The 18,566-nt window shown below is 37.9% G+C and overlaps 1 protein-coding gene and 2 pseudogenes across 1 annotated transcript in view; 2 read left to right on the top strand and 1 right to left on the bottom strand.

The window, feature by feature from the left end:
- The window catches only part of LOC131900917 (zinc finger protein 664-like), a 35,412-nt gene extending 26,804 nt beyond the window's left edge, over positions 1–8,608 (top strand). Inside the window, exon 4 of the mRNA XM_059252235.1 lies at positions 8,501–8,608. Within this exon, the coding sequence (XP_059108218.1) occupies positions 8,501–8,608 (108 nt within the window). The remainder of the gene's footprint in view (positions 1–8,500) is intronic.
- A 740-nt stretch (positions 8,609–9,348) lies between these two features.
- LOC131901011 (PRELI domain containing protein 3B-like) lies at positions 9,349–9,975 on the top strand (annotated as a pseudogene).
- On the bottom strand, positions 9,704–15,397 carry LOC131900916 (zinc finger protein 844-like; annotated as a pseudogene).
- Between the last annotated feature and the right edge of the window lie 3,169 nt (positions 15,398–18,566).

Raw genomic sequence — 18,566 nt, 5'->3', positions numbered from 1 at the left:
GTTTGCTTCATCTTGACACCATGTCTGTAGCTCAACCATAAAGGCACTGAATAAATGCCCCATAGGCTGCTGGTATCACCACAGCACTGGTGACATCACAAGAGATGACAGTGTTCTCCAGGACACCATAGAATACCCAAGTATGGGAATGCTGATGTCACAGCTTTTGCCTACATGCTAACTATCTCACTTCAAGTTGTCCTTCACAGGAGCCTCTCCTGAGTTACAGGGGAAGCTTTTCAGCACCCACTCCTTCCAAAGTCAGAGATCTAGCAATGCTTCAATACAAACTATTCTTTGTGAGGTGTTTAGGGCTAACTTTTCAAACATTGCTTAGGAATGGCTCTTCCCCATCTTAAAATTCATACTCAGTGAGATAAAAAAAAAAGGCTGCTGGGAAATTAGGTCAGGATGGTGGGGAGAAATGATGAATCCCCTGAAGTAAACAAAGACTTGGAGAAAATCTATTACTGTAATTAACAAGGCAATTTCAAGTAATTTATCTGATAATCAAGAGATATTTATTTCTGAGATAATAAATAGTCCAATAGGGCTTGGTTACATGATTCAGGATAGATGAGATGCAATCTAGTAGAGAACTCTGGCTTGGTCTCCCATCCAGATTCCAGGACCATGTGGTATCCAGAAAGGGCCAAAGACCTACACACATTGAGTCTTAAGGGGTTCCTTCTCAGCAAAGCTCCAGGGGCATGTCAGCCCCAGCAGCAGGTCTTAGGAAGGTATGTCAGTTACAGGCTGTCACTCTAGGGGGAGTGTTTAAAGGTCAAATCTAGGACAGGTACCCACTACATCTCCCCCTTTTGTCTAAATAAGAAAATTCTAAACCTAATACAAAACTATTTACAATAGGGATGATTACAAAATATTGCCCTAGAAGAATAAGGGATAATGACCTGTACAAGATGAAACTACAACTACAGGAACAACACCAAACAAGAAACACATGCTAAGCCGGGCGGTGGTGGCGCACGCCTTTAATCCCAGCACTCGGGAGGCAGAGCCAGGCTGATCTTTGTGAGTTCAAGGCCAGCCTGGTCTACCAAGTGAGTCCCAGGAAAGGCGCAAAACTACACAGAGAAACCCTGTCTCAAAAAAAAAAAAAAAACAAAAAAAACAAACAAACAAACAAAAAAAGAAACACATGCTAAAATTCAGAAGAGTGTGGAACATAGGTAAATGTCATGCTACAGAGATCCTTCCAAAAGATGTCCTACCTTGAAGAACCTGAATCTAACATTTAATATAGTCTACTTAAGATACAAGAAGATTGTAATTATGACTGTTATTCTCCAATCCAATCAAAGACCTTACAAGGAATACAATAATACCTGAGAAATGGTAGAAAGACACAAGCAACTTTCAGTAGTCTTATGAGAGTAAATAGAGACAGCTGGCAGCCTAGACAGGCACCTAGAATTTCTCAGTACCATTGGTGCATTCAAATTGGCTACAGGCCTAGAATATCTATCAGACCATTTTCAGAGGCAAGTTTTTTGAAAGACTACCCTTTCAAGGCAGAGTTAAATACTCACTTTTCCTTGTGTTTTGCTCGTACCAAAGAAACAGTATTCATACTGTTTACAGTTGAGGAAAGGGCATTTTCTTCCCTCAATAGGCCATTTTCTGTGTCAAGAAGAAAAACTTCCAAATGGAAAAGTCTCAGAAGCCAAACATTCTCTGAGGACCTGATTGGTGCTATCAAGGGAAAATGCTGTGGCCCACTCAACATGACACAACCTGTCATCATCTTTGGTCACAACCCTTTTAATGATAAAAGCCAGAGACACTACAATATCAGTGGATGGACAAGGTAGAATATGGAGCAAAGGAAGACGCCACACCAGATGTCACAATTAAATGCTATTGTAGAGGGTTTGGCTTCAAAGACTTGTCATTTTGCTCTCTTGGTGTGCTGATGAAGCCTGTGTCTTGCATGTGCTAAGAGCTAGAACATGAGCCTTGCCTCCCATCCAAATTCTTGGTTTTAGAAATCTAGGGATTCATGTCCAAAGTGAGCCCCTGCCTGAATCCATTTTGGGAATTAAGAACAAAAACATTCTCCTGGAGACAGACTGAAAAGACAGATGAGACAAACAAAAGCAGGGACCACAGCAAGTGTCCAAAAGAGCAGAGTGATGGGGTCTCTGCTCTTGTCATTATGGGTTCATCACTGACAAGGCTTTCCAGGTTTAGCCGGGTGCCAGTCACCTATTCTGAGGAATCATAATGGACTTCCCTAATTCTAAGCCTCATTCTTTATGTCTCCAATTCTTTCTCTATGATAAGCCAAGACACCTGTCAATGTGAGTGCCTGGATATCAGAAATTTTATTTTTTCCATGTAAAGGGACAGTAGCTGTTTCTCTGATGCACACAGAGATTTTGGCTGCCAAGCACTTGGCATAATCAGTTCTTACTTGGTGAAATGTTGGACCCATCTAACTAACACATATCACTCCAGAATGATGAAGGAAGGGAAGCCACAACTTCATGGTCTTTAGTCAGGGAGGGAATTATACCAGAAGTCCTAAATTCCACCTGACCTCTCTTGTCACTGGCTAGACTTGAGAAATAGTTTTGCCCAAGAAAGAGGTCAAAGCTAGAGGCTTGTGCTTTGTGCAAGAAGCATACTTGATTCCTGGTTGGGGATGTGGCTCCATGGTGGAAAACTTATTCAGCATGTATGAAAAGGCTAGTTTCATGCTCAGAATTGCAGGGCAGGAGACAGAGGAGTGAGAGCTGCATAAAACCAAAAGGTATGCACAAGAGACATGAAATTTATAAGTGGAGTTAGCTCCTGAAGGTGACACTGACCAATCCAGTCACTTTGCAGAGAAGAAAAAACAGGCAGAGAGTTTTGCAGGGAATGTAAGGTATTTTTTCCAGGCAACTCCCACTGAGTCACATGCTGCAAATGCACAAAGAAAACCACATGACATTGAATAGGAAGATTCAGGTTCTCTAGCCTCACACACCCCTAGGCTGCATCCTGCCTTTGAGTCCTAAGGACTCCAGCACAAACTCTATATGCATCCTGGGCTCCTGTTTCTCCTCAGGGCCTCTGTGAGAACTCACATTGACCTTGGACACATTGCATTGCTGGTCCATGATGCTGGATCATGGATACCTGCCAACCTACCAGAAGTTCCTCTTTAAGATGCCCTGCCTGCCATTTTGAGCAAGACCACACTTTCAAGTTCTTGAGGGACTGAGTGCCAGTATGTCAAATAGGTAGGGAATTTTAAGGCCCCACCCATCTGAGGGCTTGCTGGTGACGTTCACCTTGTTTGGCACATTCCTTTCTCCTAGTTCTCAAGAGCAGGGAGAACCCTCCCAGCTAGGTTTTCAAGTTTGCAATAATGGGACAAGAAGCCAGTACATTGCAGGAATATCCTGAAGCCATGCTCCTCACACTGCATCTTGTCTGGCCAAGTGAGAGTGTCTTCCTTTTGTGACAGGGTATCAGTGAATTAACGTCTTGCAGGGTCTTTTATTGTCCTGTATTCCTTGCCTGGGTTTGATGATCCCATGGCTTTTCAGGATTTGTTTTTTCGTAGGTGCCAGGGGTTCAAATTCATGTTCTCAGGCAGGTGAAATAACAGATCAGACCCTCCATACAGCCCTGCTAATATCAATTACTGTCACAGCAGAAAACTTTCATGCTCTTTCTTGCCCATCCTTTTTTCTTCTGTGACTACACCTGCTTTAATGCTAGGCAGTGAACTCAATTCTAACACAGGTTCTACTTCATCTGTATATTCACAATAAAATCTGGATTATTTGGAGGATACTCATTAACTGGTTATTTTTTCTTCCCAAAAATCATTCAAGGTGTAGCCTGCAAAGAGTTTCAGGACTGTCTTTCCAGCACTGGGCAACACAAGCAAGCTTAGATGTTCAAAGTAATTCTAAATTGTATAGCGTGAGACAAGCCTGAGCTATAAGAGACATTGATCTAAATCAGTGGTTCTCAAACTTCCTAATGCTCTGACATTTTATTACAGTTCGCCATGATTTGTTGACCCACTTATCTATAAAGTTATTTTCTATGCTATGTGATAACTATACATTTGCACCTCTTACAAACTATAATATAAATAACTTTGCTGTCTGGTGGCCTCAGGCCAGTTTTGTGATAAGATCATTTAATCCCCAAAAGGGAGTCATGATACCAAATGTTTAGAACCACTGCTGTAAACTGATATAAATAAATAAATAAATAAATAAATAATCAGAACTTAAGAAAAATGGAAAGAAATTCTTAAATCAGTAAACATTGAAAAATAGAAAAACATAGTAGTAATACATTTAAAGAAAATAAAATTTTTAAATGATACCAATAATTGACTTATTGACTAAATGATAAACATAATTGGAAGAACATTTAGCTGTACTGACTTTGAAGCTCAGTAGGTACTTCTCAGTAATGCCATTAACATGACTTTGTCCAATGGAAAGTGTTAGTCAATGAATACTGTAATGTGACACATGGAGTTACAGCCAATGGCCTGTGTCTCAAACCTCTCAGCTGATGTAACTATGTCAATCATGATTGGAAATATTTTCACAAGAGAGTTCTCTCATTGGAAACTGAATACTTAGTAATTCCAGCTATCCTCCCTAAACTGGCCACCTGCCAATACTGTCTGTCTTCATTCACATGGAGTGAAATAATACATATAGAAAAATAAAGACAAAGACACTCACCATGCCCCATCAGTCCTTCTTTGTAAAGGAGACCCCTGAAGTTCACTACCTTAACCATCATCCTCTGACCTAGCTATTTTCTAGTCTGGTTCCCCCTGCCATGTACACAGTAGACTGTTCCTACTCTTCAGGTCTGAATGGGAAGCCATTTCACACACACAAATCTTTTTGCTGTTACTGCAATGGACAGCCCACTATATGACTCAGACTGGTAGTTATAGAACTCTGTGATCTTGCAGGCCTGTAATGAAAGAATTTAGGTAGGTTAGTCAGGTGGATAAGAAGGACAATGCCCTGTGGGACTACAGACAGGGTTCAAATCCACCTCTATCAATATAGGAGTCCTTAACTCAAAACTTCTTTTCAAAAATCTGGAGATGCTTCTGTTGTAGAATTATGATGTCTTCATAGCACAACAGGACTTAATGTTGGTTGTGACCCTGCAATGGTCCCTTGAGCAGCATGTTAGAGAGACACCAGTAAAGGAATTTCTTTCCCACCTACATGTGAGAGTTTGTTCTTGACAAGTAGCCCTCTGGAAGGGCATCCTGTAGCATTAATTGTTAGAAGGTCTTGTTAATAAGAATAAACATGGAGCTAGGTATTGAGGTGAATGCTGAAAGATCAGAGAAGCAGAACAAGCCATAGCCACCCCACCTTGCCAATTCCTCAGCTGATCCTGTTTCCTCAGACTGGAAGCCTCTGTGTCCTCATCCGAATCTGTCTCAGCTGAACTGCTGCTCGAAAGCCTAAAAGCTTAACCTGCTCCAGTTCCTGTCCCTCATGCCTTAAATACTTTTCTGCTGTCTGCCATCACTTCCTGGGATTAAAGGCATGTTCCACCATGCCTGGCTGTTTCCAGTGTGGCCTTAAACTCACAGAGATCCAGATGGATTTTTCCCTCTCTAATGATAAGATTAATGGCGTGAGTGCCACTATTTTCTAGCCTCTGTATCTAGTGGCTGTTCTGTTCTCTGACCCCAGATAAGTTTATTAGGGTTCACAATATTTTGGGGAATACAATACCACCATATTACCCCAATACTTCCACCTGATAAATGTAATTCAATTGGAAGAAAACACATCGGTCACTGCCCCATCCCAAAATGGAAGTTAGGCTTAAACCTTCAGTGGGAGGTCTGATAATTACTGGCGGTTAAAATCAACTACACAATTTAGGGTAAAAAGAAACCCAAAGAAAAGTAAACAGATCCTTTCTTAGCTAACAGCCAGAAGTGTCACTGGGATCCTAAGGATTTTATCTTTTACAGAGACCAAAGATGCCAAAAGTGCTTTGGGGAGCTCTGATCTCTAATGCTAAGTGATTCTACATGCCTTAGGAAGGAGAAAAGTTAAAAGTAGTAATGAAGGTCTGTTAAAAGGGCCTTTGGTCAGGAGAACTGGATCTTTGTCGTGGGTACAGAACTAACATTTCAGTGCAGATATGTCAATCTCCTGGCCAAGGAACCTAGTCTGTGGAGCCCAAGAAATGATCACTCAGGACATTTATTAATCACCTATAATTGATTAACTGATTGTACAATTGCAACCCAAACTGCAGAGAAACTGGAAAATTTTACAGCTCCTTCCCTTTCTGCACTGTGAACTTCACTGGTTGTAATATGTGGACAATGAATTCCCATTCTCATACAAGCACCTCTGCAATGCCACTCTACATTAAAAACCCTGGGCTGAACTAAAATATTCATTGTCCTGTTTCTTTTGCCTTCTCACTGAGCTGGCAAAATCCAGCCTGGAATGCCTAACACTTGGTTACAGTGTCAGGATATAGTTGGTGGAAACAATATAAAGATAAGCCCCAAAATTATGTTAAAAAATTGTAACAGGCTTTATGGCCCTGTGCTGCAGAGACTAGAGATTTGTATTAGAGTACAACAAGGAAAGCTCACACCTTTTCTCTCAGGCTAAACATCTTATACCTAGAAAATCACAGTCTTATTAGTCAGGAACACACCATTTTATCCAGGTCCTCTATTTTGGTTCAACTAGAGTAACTACAGTAATTTGGTTTCATGAAAGTTCAGTTCTTGAACTAGATTCTTGATTGGTTGATCCATGGGCAGACAGTACAATTATTGACTATTTAGCACTGATAACTTCAGTACTCATTGCTGATGTCATCTACTGTCATAGCGAAAAAGCTTTCACCTATTTTTTTGCTCACCCAATTCTTTGCTCTGTCTAAACATGATTAACATTAGTCTGTCAACTCAATTATTGCACAAGTCCCTCTTTACTTGTAAGTTTCCAGAAATGCCAGAGTTTGTAAGACATTCATTCATTGGTTTATTTTTCTAACTCACTGACTGGTTAAGACCCAGACTAGAAGGAATGGTGTGACTATCATCACAGTCCTCAATAGCACAGTGAGGATTAAATGATCAAAGCAATTCTCAATTATAGTGTGTGACTAAAACCTGAGCTAAAGGAGAAAGTGATTTAATAAGAAAAAAATGAACAGTAACTGATAAAATTGCAAAGAAAACCGTAATGTCAAGGAAATACATATAATAAAATGTTTCTTTGCATACACACATGAGGTATTTAATTTATACATAATAAAATGTTTCTTTGCATACACACATGAGGTATTTAATTTTATTTCATATTCTCTATTAAGTATTTTAACATTAAAATTGTTAAAAAGTTTTGACAATACAGAAAATTTTGGGAGTGTATCATCTATACTTAGACTTGTACTTAGGAGACTGAAACATTAGGATTATGAGTTCAAGCATATCCTTGACTAATTACTGACACACAAGCCAGGCTGGAAAACAATGAGCATTTCAAGGGAATTTATGAAAAATAAAACCAGGAACAAAAACCCACCACCCTTTCACAGACATCCTTACTTGAAAATTATGTTCACATTCTGCCTCATATTTAAATACAAATAGACCACTTACATGATAACCATTATTCTATACATTGCAGCAGAAAAATACCACTCACTAAGTGAAAGCACAATAGAACATGAACAAAAGTCACAGAAAGAATAGATGAACCACAAAATAAACATCACTAAATGGATTTGCCAAACATATAGCCACTTTATACATCAAATGTTGCAAAATAGAAGCCATAATGTGATCTTCACATGAGTCTTTAGTGAACATTTTTAGTAATTTACTTACTTCAAAGAAATGAAAAAGGGATGTTAGAAGACTTTTTCTTGAATATGAAGAAAACTATGATGTCTAAAGTTTTACCAAATGTTTATATGAAAAGGATTTTTCTCTTCTATGACCCTTTCCCTATTTCCTAATATAAATATGACAAAAATGCTCTAAAATAGTTACAGGGCTAGAGACACGGCAGTATCTTAATACAAGCTCATTCCCAGGAACAAAGTCAGGATTTTGAAAACTTGCAGTAATCAAAACAACAAGAAGTTCCAAAGGTCTAATCTTCTTGGGAACAAGAATAAACATGCACAAGTACAGAGAGATATCACATAATTAAAATTAAAACAACTCTTAAACTAATTTTTACTCATGTTTTTCTCCTGTAATTCTCATCACAAAGGTATTGAGGAATCTAAATGCTTACAGAATTTCTCTGCATCATGTATTGGTTTGTGTAACAGAAAGCAAGCATGTAGGATTGACATCAGAGAAATCAATCATGTTCAGTTTGTGGTATTATTTGGGATTATTTAGAAAATGCTGCCCTGCAGGAAGAAATATGTCATGGTGGGTTGGTCTAAGAGTTTACCATTTCCCTTTTACACTTTATGCTTTATGTTGCAGATTAAGGATGAGAATTTTCAGTTTCCTACTGTAGCTGCCATGAATGACACTTGTTTCCATGTCACTTTCATTCTGACCCTGTATCAGTCTGGAACCAATGGCCAATAAACCACTTTCATATGTTCACAATTACATGATATATCAGAGCAACAGAAATGAATTAGTACACATTCATGAACTTTTACACATGGATTCATTATCTCATGTAATTGAAGTATGAAATCTAAATTAGTTACCATATCCTTTAAATCCATAGTTCTTTCTTCCATGTGAATTTGCAGGTATAAACCAAATACTGTTTGAAGAGATTTTAACACCTGTGAGATATTTCTCTCAAGAAAAATTTTGTGTACTGAATGTGAGTGTGTTGGCTAAAGATCTTACCAAATCTTTGTAATCACATTTCCTTTGGTATGAGTTTCTTTAGATCTTGAAAATCTAATGTTATATTCACAGGCTTTAAGACAGCAATTATACACTAATAGTATTACTCTTGTAGGGTTCTTCTTCTGTATGTGTTCTTTTATGTATTCTAAGATTACTGTGACGTTCAAATTCTTTACCACACTGATTACATTTGTAGGATTCCATTGCAGTATGTGTTCTTGTATGCCTTTGAAGATAATTGTGATGTGCAAAGGCTTTACCACACTGATTACTTTCACATGGTTTCTCTCCTGTATGTGTTCTTTCATGCATTTGAAGAACATTGTTTTGAGCAAAAGCTTTATCACAATTTTTACATTCATAGGGTTTATCTGCAGTATGTGTTCTTTCATGCACTTTAAGATCACTGTTACGGCTGTGAGGCCGGCCAGCTGGGACAGGGCAGGACCCGTGAACTTATGTGCCTCATCGTCCTGGGACGCCGCGGGACACTGGGCAGGCGACTGGCACCATGAAGATCTCGACTTCGGAGCACGTCTTTGACCACCCATGGGAAATGGTTACCACAGCTGCAATGCAGAAATACCCAAATCCCATGAACCCAAGTGTGTTTGACGTTGATGTGTTAGACATGTCAATCCCTCTGGAAAGCTGCACAGCCATAGACTCCTCAGCACAGAGTGGGGCCTACCTTCCATTGTGAAGTCCCTTATTGGTTCTGCAAGTACAAAAATGTACGTGCAAGAGCACTCTGTAGTTGACCCGGTAAGAAAGACAATGGAGCTGAAGTCCACTAACATCTCATTTACAAATATGGTCTCCATAGATGAGAGGCTCACATACAGGCTGCACCCCCAGGACACAGAGAAAACTGTCCTGACCCAGGAAGCCATCATCACCGTGAAAGGGGTCAGCCTCAGCAGCTACCTTGAAGGACTCATGGCAAGCACCATATCTTCCAGAGCTAACAAAGGCTGAGAAGCAATGGAATGGGTGATACACAAACTGAACGCCAAAATTGAAAAATTGACAGCATTAGCAAGAGGAAGCATAAGGACACCAATGCTGGCCGCAGCAGCGTTGGTAGAAAAATGGCAATGGTAATTGGTGTGCAGCTACAGGGCCCCAGGACTCTTCAGGCTGACATCATATTTGTTATTTAAAATATATTGCTATTTTATGTAGATTTTTTTTAATGAGCTGGGGTAAGGCTGTGACTTTTGATCAAAAGATGGAGAGCTTCTAAATCAAAGTGATCGTCTGTGGTGGGAGGGCTTGAGGGAACTGACTAGAGGAGAGTCTTGTGTCCATGTGAACAATTAATGGGTTGGTCTGTTGTTGTTTAAGTACTTAGAAGAAAGCCATGTTAATCGAGTCTCCTTAGGGAGAAGCTTAGAGCCTTTTAGGTACTAGAAAACTACCCGGCTGCAGACCAACCAGAACACAGTCCAGCTGCCCTGGTGTCTACACAGTGGACTGATGCAGTGAACTAAAACCACCTGCATGAAGAACTCCCTTTAAAAAGAGAAATTGTATAATTTCAAATGACATTAATTTGTATAAAATAACTTGCCTTGTTGGAAACCAGTGTATGGATTTGGATTTAAATGATATTTTTGAAGTGAAAATTATCACTAAGGTAATCTCTATTTATTAACGGGTACTGTATTGATTTGCCAAAGTTTTGTGACTTAGTAAAGGCATTCCCTTCTTGAATTTGTACTTTGTGATTTGCATGCTGTACTGTGGGCTGGTTATGTTAACTGAGAAAATAAAGTCATTAACTGAGTGTCGCATCACTCTTAAACAGAACCCTGAGACAAAAAGCGCTGTTCACATCTCTTAGCATTTCACATTTAATTAACTTATAAATTGCCACATGTAAAAATCATGGTTTTGTAATTGCTAAGACATGATATGTCAGGTTATTTTAATATAATTACTTTGGGGGGAAAATATCAGTGTTACAAGGAAAGGCTTTACTGTATTGGTTACATTAATAAGGTTTCTCTCCTGCATGTCTCTTTTTATATACTTGAAGACAACTGTGATGTGAAAAGGCTTTACTACACTGATTACATTCATAGGGTTTCATTCCAGTATGTGTTCTTGTATGCCTTTGAAGATGACTGTAATGTATAAAGGCTTCATTACACAGATTACATTCAAAGGGTTTCTTTCCAGCATGCATTGTTTCAAGTGCTTTAAAATGACTGTGATCTACAAAGGCTTTACCACATTGATTACATTCATAGGGTTTCTCTCCAGTATGTGTTTTTGAATGCCTTTGAAGATGACTTTGATGTTCATAGGCTTTACTACATTGATTACATTCATATGGTTTCTCTCCAGTATGTGTTCTTTTATGGCTTTGAAGATATCTGTGTTGTGCAAAGGCTTTAACACATTGGTTACATTTATAGGGTTTCTCTCCTGTATGTCTCCTTTTATGTATTTGAAGATAATTGTGATATGCAAAGGCTTTATTACACAAATTACATTCATAGGGTTTCTTTCCAGTATGTGTTATTTCATGTGTTTTAAAATTACTGTGATCTGCAAAGGCTTTACCACACAGATTACATTCATTGGGTTTCTCTCCAGTATGTGTTCTTTCATGCCTTTGAAGGTGACTGTGATCTGCAAAGGCTTTACCACAGTGATTGCATTCATAGGGTTTCTCTCCAGTATGTGTTCTTTCATGACTTTGAAGGTGACTATTATCTGCAAAGGCTTTACCACAGTGATTGCATTCATAAGGTTTCTTTCCAGTATGTGTTCTTTCATGCCTTTGAAGATGACTATGATCTGCAAAGGCTTTACCACAGTGATTACATCATATGGTTTCTCTCCAGTGTGTGTTCTTGTATGCCTTTGAAGATGTCTGTTATGTGCAAAGGATTAATCACACTGTTTACATTCATAGGGTTTCTCTCCAGTGTGTGTTCTTTCATGCCTTTGAAGAACACTGTTTTGAGCATAGGCTTTACCACACTGATTACATTCATACAGTTTCTCTCCTGTATCTGTACTTTCAAGCATTTGAAAAGTACTGTGTTATGCAAAGGCTTTCCCCACTGATTATGTTCATAGATTTTCTCTATAGTATGTCTTCTTTTTTGCAAATGAAGAGAACTACGATGAGGAAAAGCTTTACCACATTGATTACATTCATATGGTTTCTCTCCAGTTTGACTTCTTTCAGGTCTGCAAAGATAATTTGAAAATGTAACAGCTGTACCATATTCATTACTCTTTTACATCTTTATTTCTGTGTGAATTAATTTTACATTTCAGTGCAAATGTAAAGGGAAATTGGATTATAAGTTTTTATCAATTTGCTTATGCTTATGTTGTTCCCCTTCATTAAGGATTATTTTGCTCTTTTGAAGATGCCTACAATGTTTAGAGCCTTCATTACATGGATCACATATATGGAATGATTTTCTCAATGAGATTTTTTTATATGTATGAAAAGAATTGGAAGTATTTAGACCTTCACCCCACTTAATTTCATTAATACCTTTTCCTATACCATGAATCCTACTACATTTGCTCAATGAACCAGGACAGACAGAAGTTTTACACATTCCCACTACTCATAGGACTTTTCTTCAGTTTGTTTGTAGATGTATTCCCAGTTAAGCTGGAAAACCAATTATGTGTAAACTTGAATCACGTTAAGCAAGTCTACTCAATATGAGACTAGTACATAATTTATAATTGTTTTGAGATGAAGAGGGATACATTGCTTTTTTCCATATTGCTATGTCCATGTGGCTTGTACCCGAGTCACATATACTATACCTAGTAAATGAAGAATAACAAATAAAAAGTTTCTACATTGTCTCCACACAGCTTGACTTTTTGTTCCTCATATACATGTCATATAGGTTTTAAGGCTTCTTCACAACAATCCCCCCTTAACTCTTGATTCTTAAGACTCATCTCACTAAACTTAGCAGTGTCAGAAAAACTAGAGAGTAACACTAGCTTTAATATGGAGTATTTGTTTATTAGAAGATTTTGGACATACACTTATCACATATTTAATATGTACACCTTTGGTAACAAGGGTCATATGAAACTAAGTGAGTGGGCAATTCTACAGCATAGCTCCGATAGAACTATGATTCAAATGCTCATATCTGTTAAGGTATAGATTCCTTGTCTTCCTTCTAAAATGAATAACCTGCCAACACAATTCATTTACCTGACTTTGATGTATATGAATTGTGAGCATTTAAATATCATGAATGTAATTCAAGCTATAATTATTTACACTGTTGCATTTGTTTAAAACTTTCATATACATTAAAATATATCCAGTGGCACCTTTGTATCAGCTTGCACATAAAAATTACCTTTCATGTCTTTGAGAGCTTTGACAATGTTCTTCAACTTCAAGATTTTCCCAATTGTATCCTAATATAAAGAATGAGGGAATGTATAAAATATTACAGGAATTGTGAAAAATTTTATTTACTATCTTCAGTGATCCTTAGAATCTTTCCTGATTTAGTTACCTCATTCTGCCTCATTCTCAATCAGAATTACAGAAGAGTATCAATAACCAAAAAACAATTTTTGCCTTAAATTAAAATATGAATGAAAATTTACCTATAGCAGGGAGATTCATATATGTCTCCAGCATCATATCTTTGCAGATATTCTTCTGTGAAAGATCCAGCAATGCCCACTCCTCCTGAGTGAAGTTGATGTGCACATCATTATAGGTCACAGCATCCTAAAATGTGCTGTATATAAGTATGTCATACATATGTATAAAACAAAAAGCATGGCCGGTCGGTGGTGGTGCATACCTTTAATCAAGAGGCAAATCCAGGCAGATTTCTGTGAGTTTGAGGCCATCCTGGGCTACCAAGTGAGTTCCAGGAGAGGCACAAAGCTACATAGAAAAACCCTGTCTCGAAAAACCAAAAAAAAAAAAAAAAAAAAAAAAGCAGGATGCCAACAACATTGTAAATGCATGCTTCTTGACGATATAGTCATATAATTCTGGTGCTTCCCACTCTTATTCTTTAACTAAGACATTACAATAAAATCATCAATTTATTTTAGAATGAAAGAGAAATGCCAATTAACAGACATAGAGACAAGCAAACACATCAAGAGCACTGAGTACACATCAATGGAATTGTATGAATAATTACTAACTACAGAAACAATGAGTAAGCTTGGTGTATTGGCTCATGCCTTTAATCCCAGAAACCAGAGAGCAGAGGCAGGTATATGTGCTTCTGAGTTGAAAGCTAGCCTAATCTATGCAATCAGTTCCAGGACAGTGAAAAGTAAATATTAAGAACCTGTCTGCACTGCAAACATCAATCATATGTACAAAAAACATAGGATAAACTCAGAGACTTTTTCTTTACTGAAGTTGCTATGAAGAGTTAGGCATTTACTCCAGTTCTGTATTCATCTTCTAGAAATCTGAATTGCTCCAGCTTAAACAGTACTTTAAGAAGTCTTACTAAAGGGAACTTTTTATTTAAACAGTTACAAATAGACAGATGATAACTTGAGCAATATCACTGTTGATTATAAATAATCAACACAGGGCAGGCCAGATGAGTCAAAAGTTAAGAGCTGTTGCTACTCTTGTATATAGATGGGTTCAATTGCCAGTACTTACATGAGGGATCGCACAACAGTTCATTATTCTAAGCTCAGGGATTCTAAGACCCTCTTTTGAGTACTGTGATGGCCAGGCATATGTGCATTGCATATCTATGTATAGAGGCAAAAGAATCATAATTATTGAAAAACAAAACAAACAACGAGCAAGAAGAATGTCACACACCTGTAATTTAATTACTAAAAATTTCCAGGCTCCATGACTGTCATAAATACTGCCAACCTGTGAATGAGAATTATATCCTCTGCCAAATTTCAAAATTCAAGCTGGGGGTAAAGTTCAGAAAAATGAAATGTTGGACATTTCATCTCAGTATGTGGGAGCAAGAGTCGGGTGAATCTCTGAGTTCAAGGCCAGCTTGGTCTATAGAACTATGCTTAGGACAGTCAGGGCTACACAGAAAAAGTTTGTCATCAGAAACAAAAATAAAACCATCAAAATTTAAAAAAAAAAATCAGGCTAGCAAAATGGCTTAGCATTGAATACCAATTTGTTTAATTGTATCTTATGTGATTTAGTAATACCATCTATAATGTTGCTGAAGTCATGATAGCACAAGAAGGAAGCTGGCTGATTCATTTCAAACATAACATAGTGGAAACATAGAAAAGAAATGAATTAAGGCTATAGAGACATATATCATACCCCCAATAGAAATTTCATCCAGAGAGGTAACTCCTACTTGAGATTCTACAAGAACCCCAAAGAAAGCTGTCAAGGACAGACACATGTTCAAACACCTCACCCTATCTGGGAGATTTTCATTCAGTTTACTAGATTCTGACCCAGGTCACTATAGGTTCAGGATCATCCATGAAGAACATGCACTTAGTCACTTCAATGATGCTCATAGTCTGCAACAGCCCCTACACTGTTCAAATGTCCAAAATCACTTTTGACACTCAAGACAAATACTTGACTGTGTCAGCTTATACAACCTGAAAACATTTTAAATATTTCCAACATATAAATGGCACAGAAAACCCTTTCCCATTTCAAATGAGAGGAACTGAGACATAGTAAGGAAAGACAAAAAGAAGACTGAAACCCAGCAGGGCAACCATTGAATCTGGTAGCTCTGTGTCAGAGACATGGGGCTTCATTTTCAAAGGGCTTAGATGGCTCTCTTCCCACAACTTCCCATACATCTCTCTCTTTGGTTATTTCCACTAAATATATGCAGCTCTCTTTGGAAGATGTCTCATCACTTAAGTATCTCAACATGTTATGATCTTAAATTGCAACCCAGGCTTCATCGTCATAGTGTCATGCAATGAACTTAGTCTCCTCACTGGAGCTCTTACCATACCAAACACAGATGCCTACAACAGAGCTGACCTGAAAATGCAGACTAAGAATGTATAATCTTAAATTTTGCATCATTCTGGTATCCAGAACCAGTTCAACATCAATGATTCCCCCAAATTTGGCTTCTTAATTGTGATATCCCCTACCATGCTTGAACCAGAGTTGTGGCAGGCTTTGAATAAAGTTGTTTCCTGGGACTGGCAATCACTTCGCTTAATCCCTCTATTAATTGAGTGCATAGTAGGAGGGATTCTTACCCTTAGGGCACCTTGCTAGTCTTCCAAAGTAGAGTAAGGGCCTTCTTTTTAATGGTGATACTCTCCCTAAAAGTAGCTGACACTTTTCAACATTTGACTACCTTCTACAAATTCATAGTGCTGTTTTTCTCTACAACACATAGACTTTTCATTTATTTATGATCCATTTCTTGATTTTTTAATGTAGTACTGAATGAATCATAAGTAATAGCTATCCAAGAGAGTCAATAATCCAACTAAGAAATCATCCCCATTATTTTTTTTTAATTCTGCCTTACTCAATTTCTTGAGGAAATGGGCAAAATAAGAAAAGTTAGGGGGCAAAATGTCACATAAATTACCTCCATTTTAATTTCCCTGAAATCCTTTGACCTGTACATTCACTGTTCATAATACTTTTAACAGTCCTTTATTCAACGTACTATAAGAATAATCAATTAAGCTCTGTGTGCAGCTTTCTATGTCCTTTGTCATCTAAATTTTGACATGCTCAACATTCCCCCCAAAAGTCACCATTTCCAGGACCTTTGGACAACAAAATCACTTTTGGTTTATCACATTCTGTTACAACTTGCTTTTTTCTTGCTCTGATTCAGTTCTCTACACAAAAGCACCTAGGTAACAAACATGTTTATTTGCCTCATTCTTCCAGATCACAATCCATCATTGTCAATGTTTAGAATAGATATTCAATCTAACAACTGAAGGTAAAAACCATGAGGAATCTTTGTTTCCAGGTTTTCTCTCTGACATAGTTGATGTCTTATGCCAAGCTTGCTGTCTTATCTAGTGCAGGCCAACTTTCTTAGGGATATTGCATACTCAGTAAAAGGGCCATCACCCATAAATCATCAATCAACAAAATCTCTCATAGACTTAGCAACTAGGTGTTCTGATGGGGCACATCCTCAACAGATGTTCCCAAAGGTGACTGTGGGCTCTGAAATGTTGATATCTGAAAGTAAGTAGGACACAGAGAAAATAATATATGAGACTTTACAAACCCAAACCCAATGAATCAACTACATCAACAACTTAAATATCAAAAAAAAAAATTGATGATGATAACAAGTAGTAATACAGATACACCAAGGAATGAAGAAATACAAGTTTCTGATATCAAGAAAAGAAAACCAAAATTGTTCATCTACAGAAAATCTCCAAATAAAAAACCTAAGGAGATCTTAACATAATATAGTAATTTTCCATATTATAAAAATAAGTGAAGTTCCATCATTTGCCACAGGAACAATATAACTATATCATAACTAATAAAAAAAAACTCACACAACACAGATGGTACCAGTGATAAAAGGAGACAGAAAGACAGACCTACAAATATAACATTGTCCCTTGAAAGAGAATTATAAGTTTCTAATGAAAATCAAAATCAAAGAAATCACTGATCACCACTCACCCTGTGCACTCCAGTTCTGTCCTTCACCAATAATAGAAAATGGGTTGAGTGAGAAGACTGTTTCACCAAAATTAGAATCATTCACTTGAAGCCTGATATTTCTACACTGTAGAAAATAGTTTCGGTTACTAAAAACTGTATAGCACTGAGTGTCTACACTAAAAAAGGAAATAAATGAAAATTATAACTGTCTAGTCTTAAACTCTATCAAAGACCCAAGAAGTAAATAATAATACCTGCCTAAGCAGGAAGTACAAGCAAGCGACTTCCAAAAAAGTGTAAGAAACAACAGAAAAAGCTGGCTGCCTGGACAATCACCCAAGATTCCTCTGCAATTCCTCTGGGGCATCCAATTTTGGCCTACACCCTTAGCATATCTGACAGACTTTCATGTGAGGCAGGAATTTTTTTACAAACTGTCCCACCTTGTCTTGAAAAGGTTTGGTAGTTACCTTTCTTGCATTCAAATGACACTAAACACTGTTTCTTCCCGTATACAGAAGCAACAAAGGAAGGTCATCATACTGACTTTTAGTTAGGAAACAGCTATAAAATGGTGTTAAAACTGATTGCGGCTTCATCACTGAAGACCAAACCTAGAGGTTGAAGGGAAACATCTAATAGATGGGTGCCATTTTGAGCCAATCAAGAATGTCTTATGGACCTTGGACAGTTTAATTCTTTCCAGACACCAGTAAAGGAATTCAACTTCTGTCTATATCTGAGAGTTTGGACTTTACAAGAGGACAATGGAAGTATATCCGAATACTGCATCCTGGTAACCCAAATTCAGCAGGAAGAAGCCTGATCAGTCATTGTTTCAATCCCATAATGTCAGTTAGTGTAACCTCTGCAGAGGGACATGGGATAAGAACTGAAGGAAAAATTCAACTATGCAGTTTAGGGTAAAACACCCCAAAGTATCCAGTCCCACTGCCTGGATGCCTCCCAAACAGATCAAGCCAATCAACTGTCTCACCTATTCAGAGTGCCTGATCCAGTTGGGGGCCCCTCAGCCATTGGTTCATAGCTCATGTG

Source organism: Peromyscus eremicus, unplaced genomic scaffold, assembly GCF_949786415.1.
Source record: "Peromyscus eremicus unplaced genomic scaffold, PerEre_H2_v1 PerEre#2#chrX_unloc_1, whole genome shotgun sequence".
Lineage (NCBI taxonomy): Eukaryota > Metazoa > Chordata > Mammalia > Rodentia > Cricetidae > Peromyscus > Peromyscus eremicus.
This window is presented reverse-complemented; position numbering and strand designations above follow the sequence as displayed.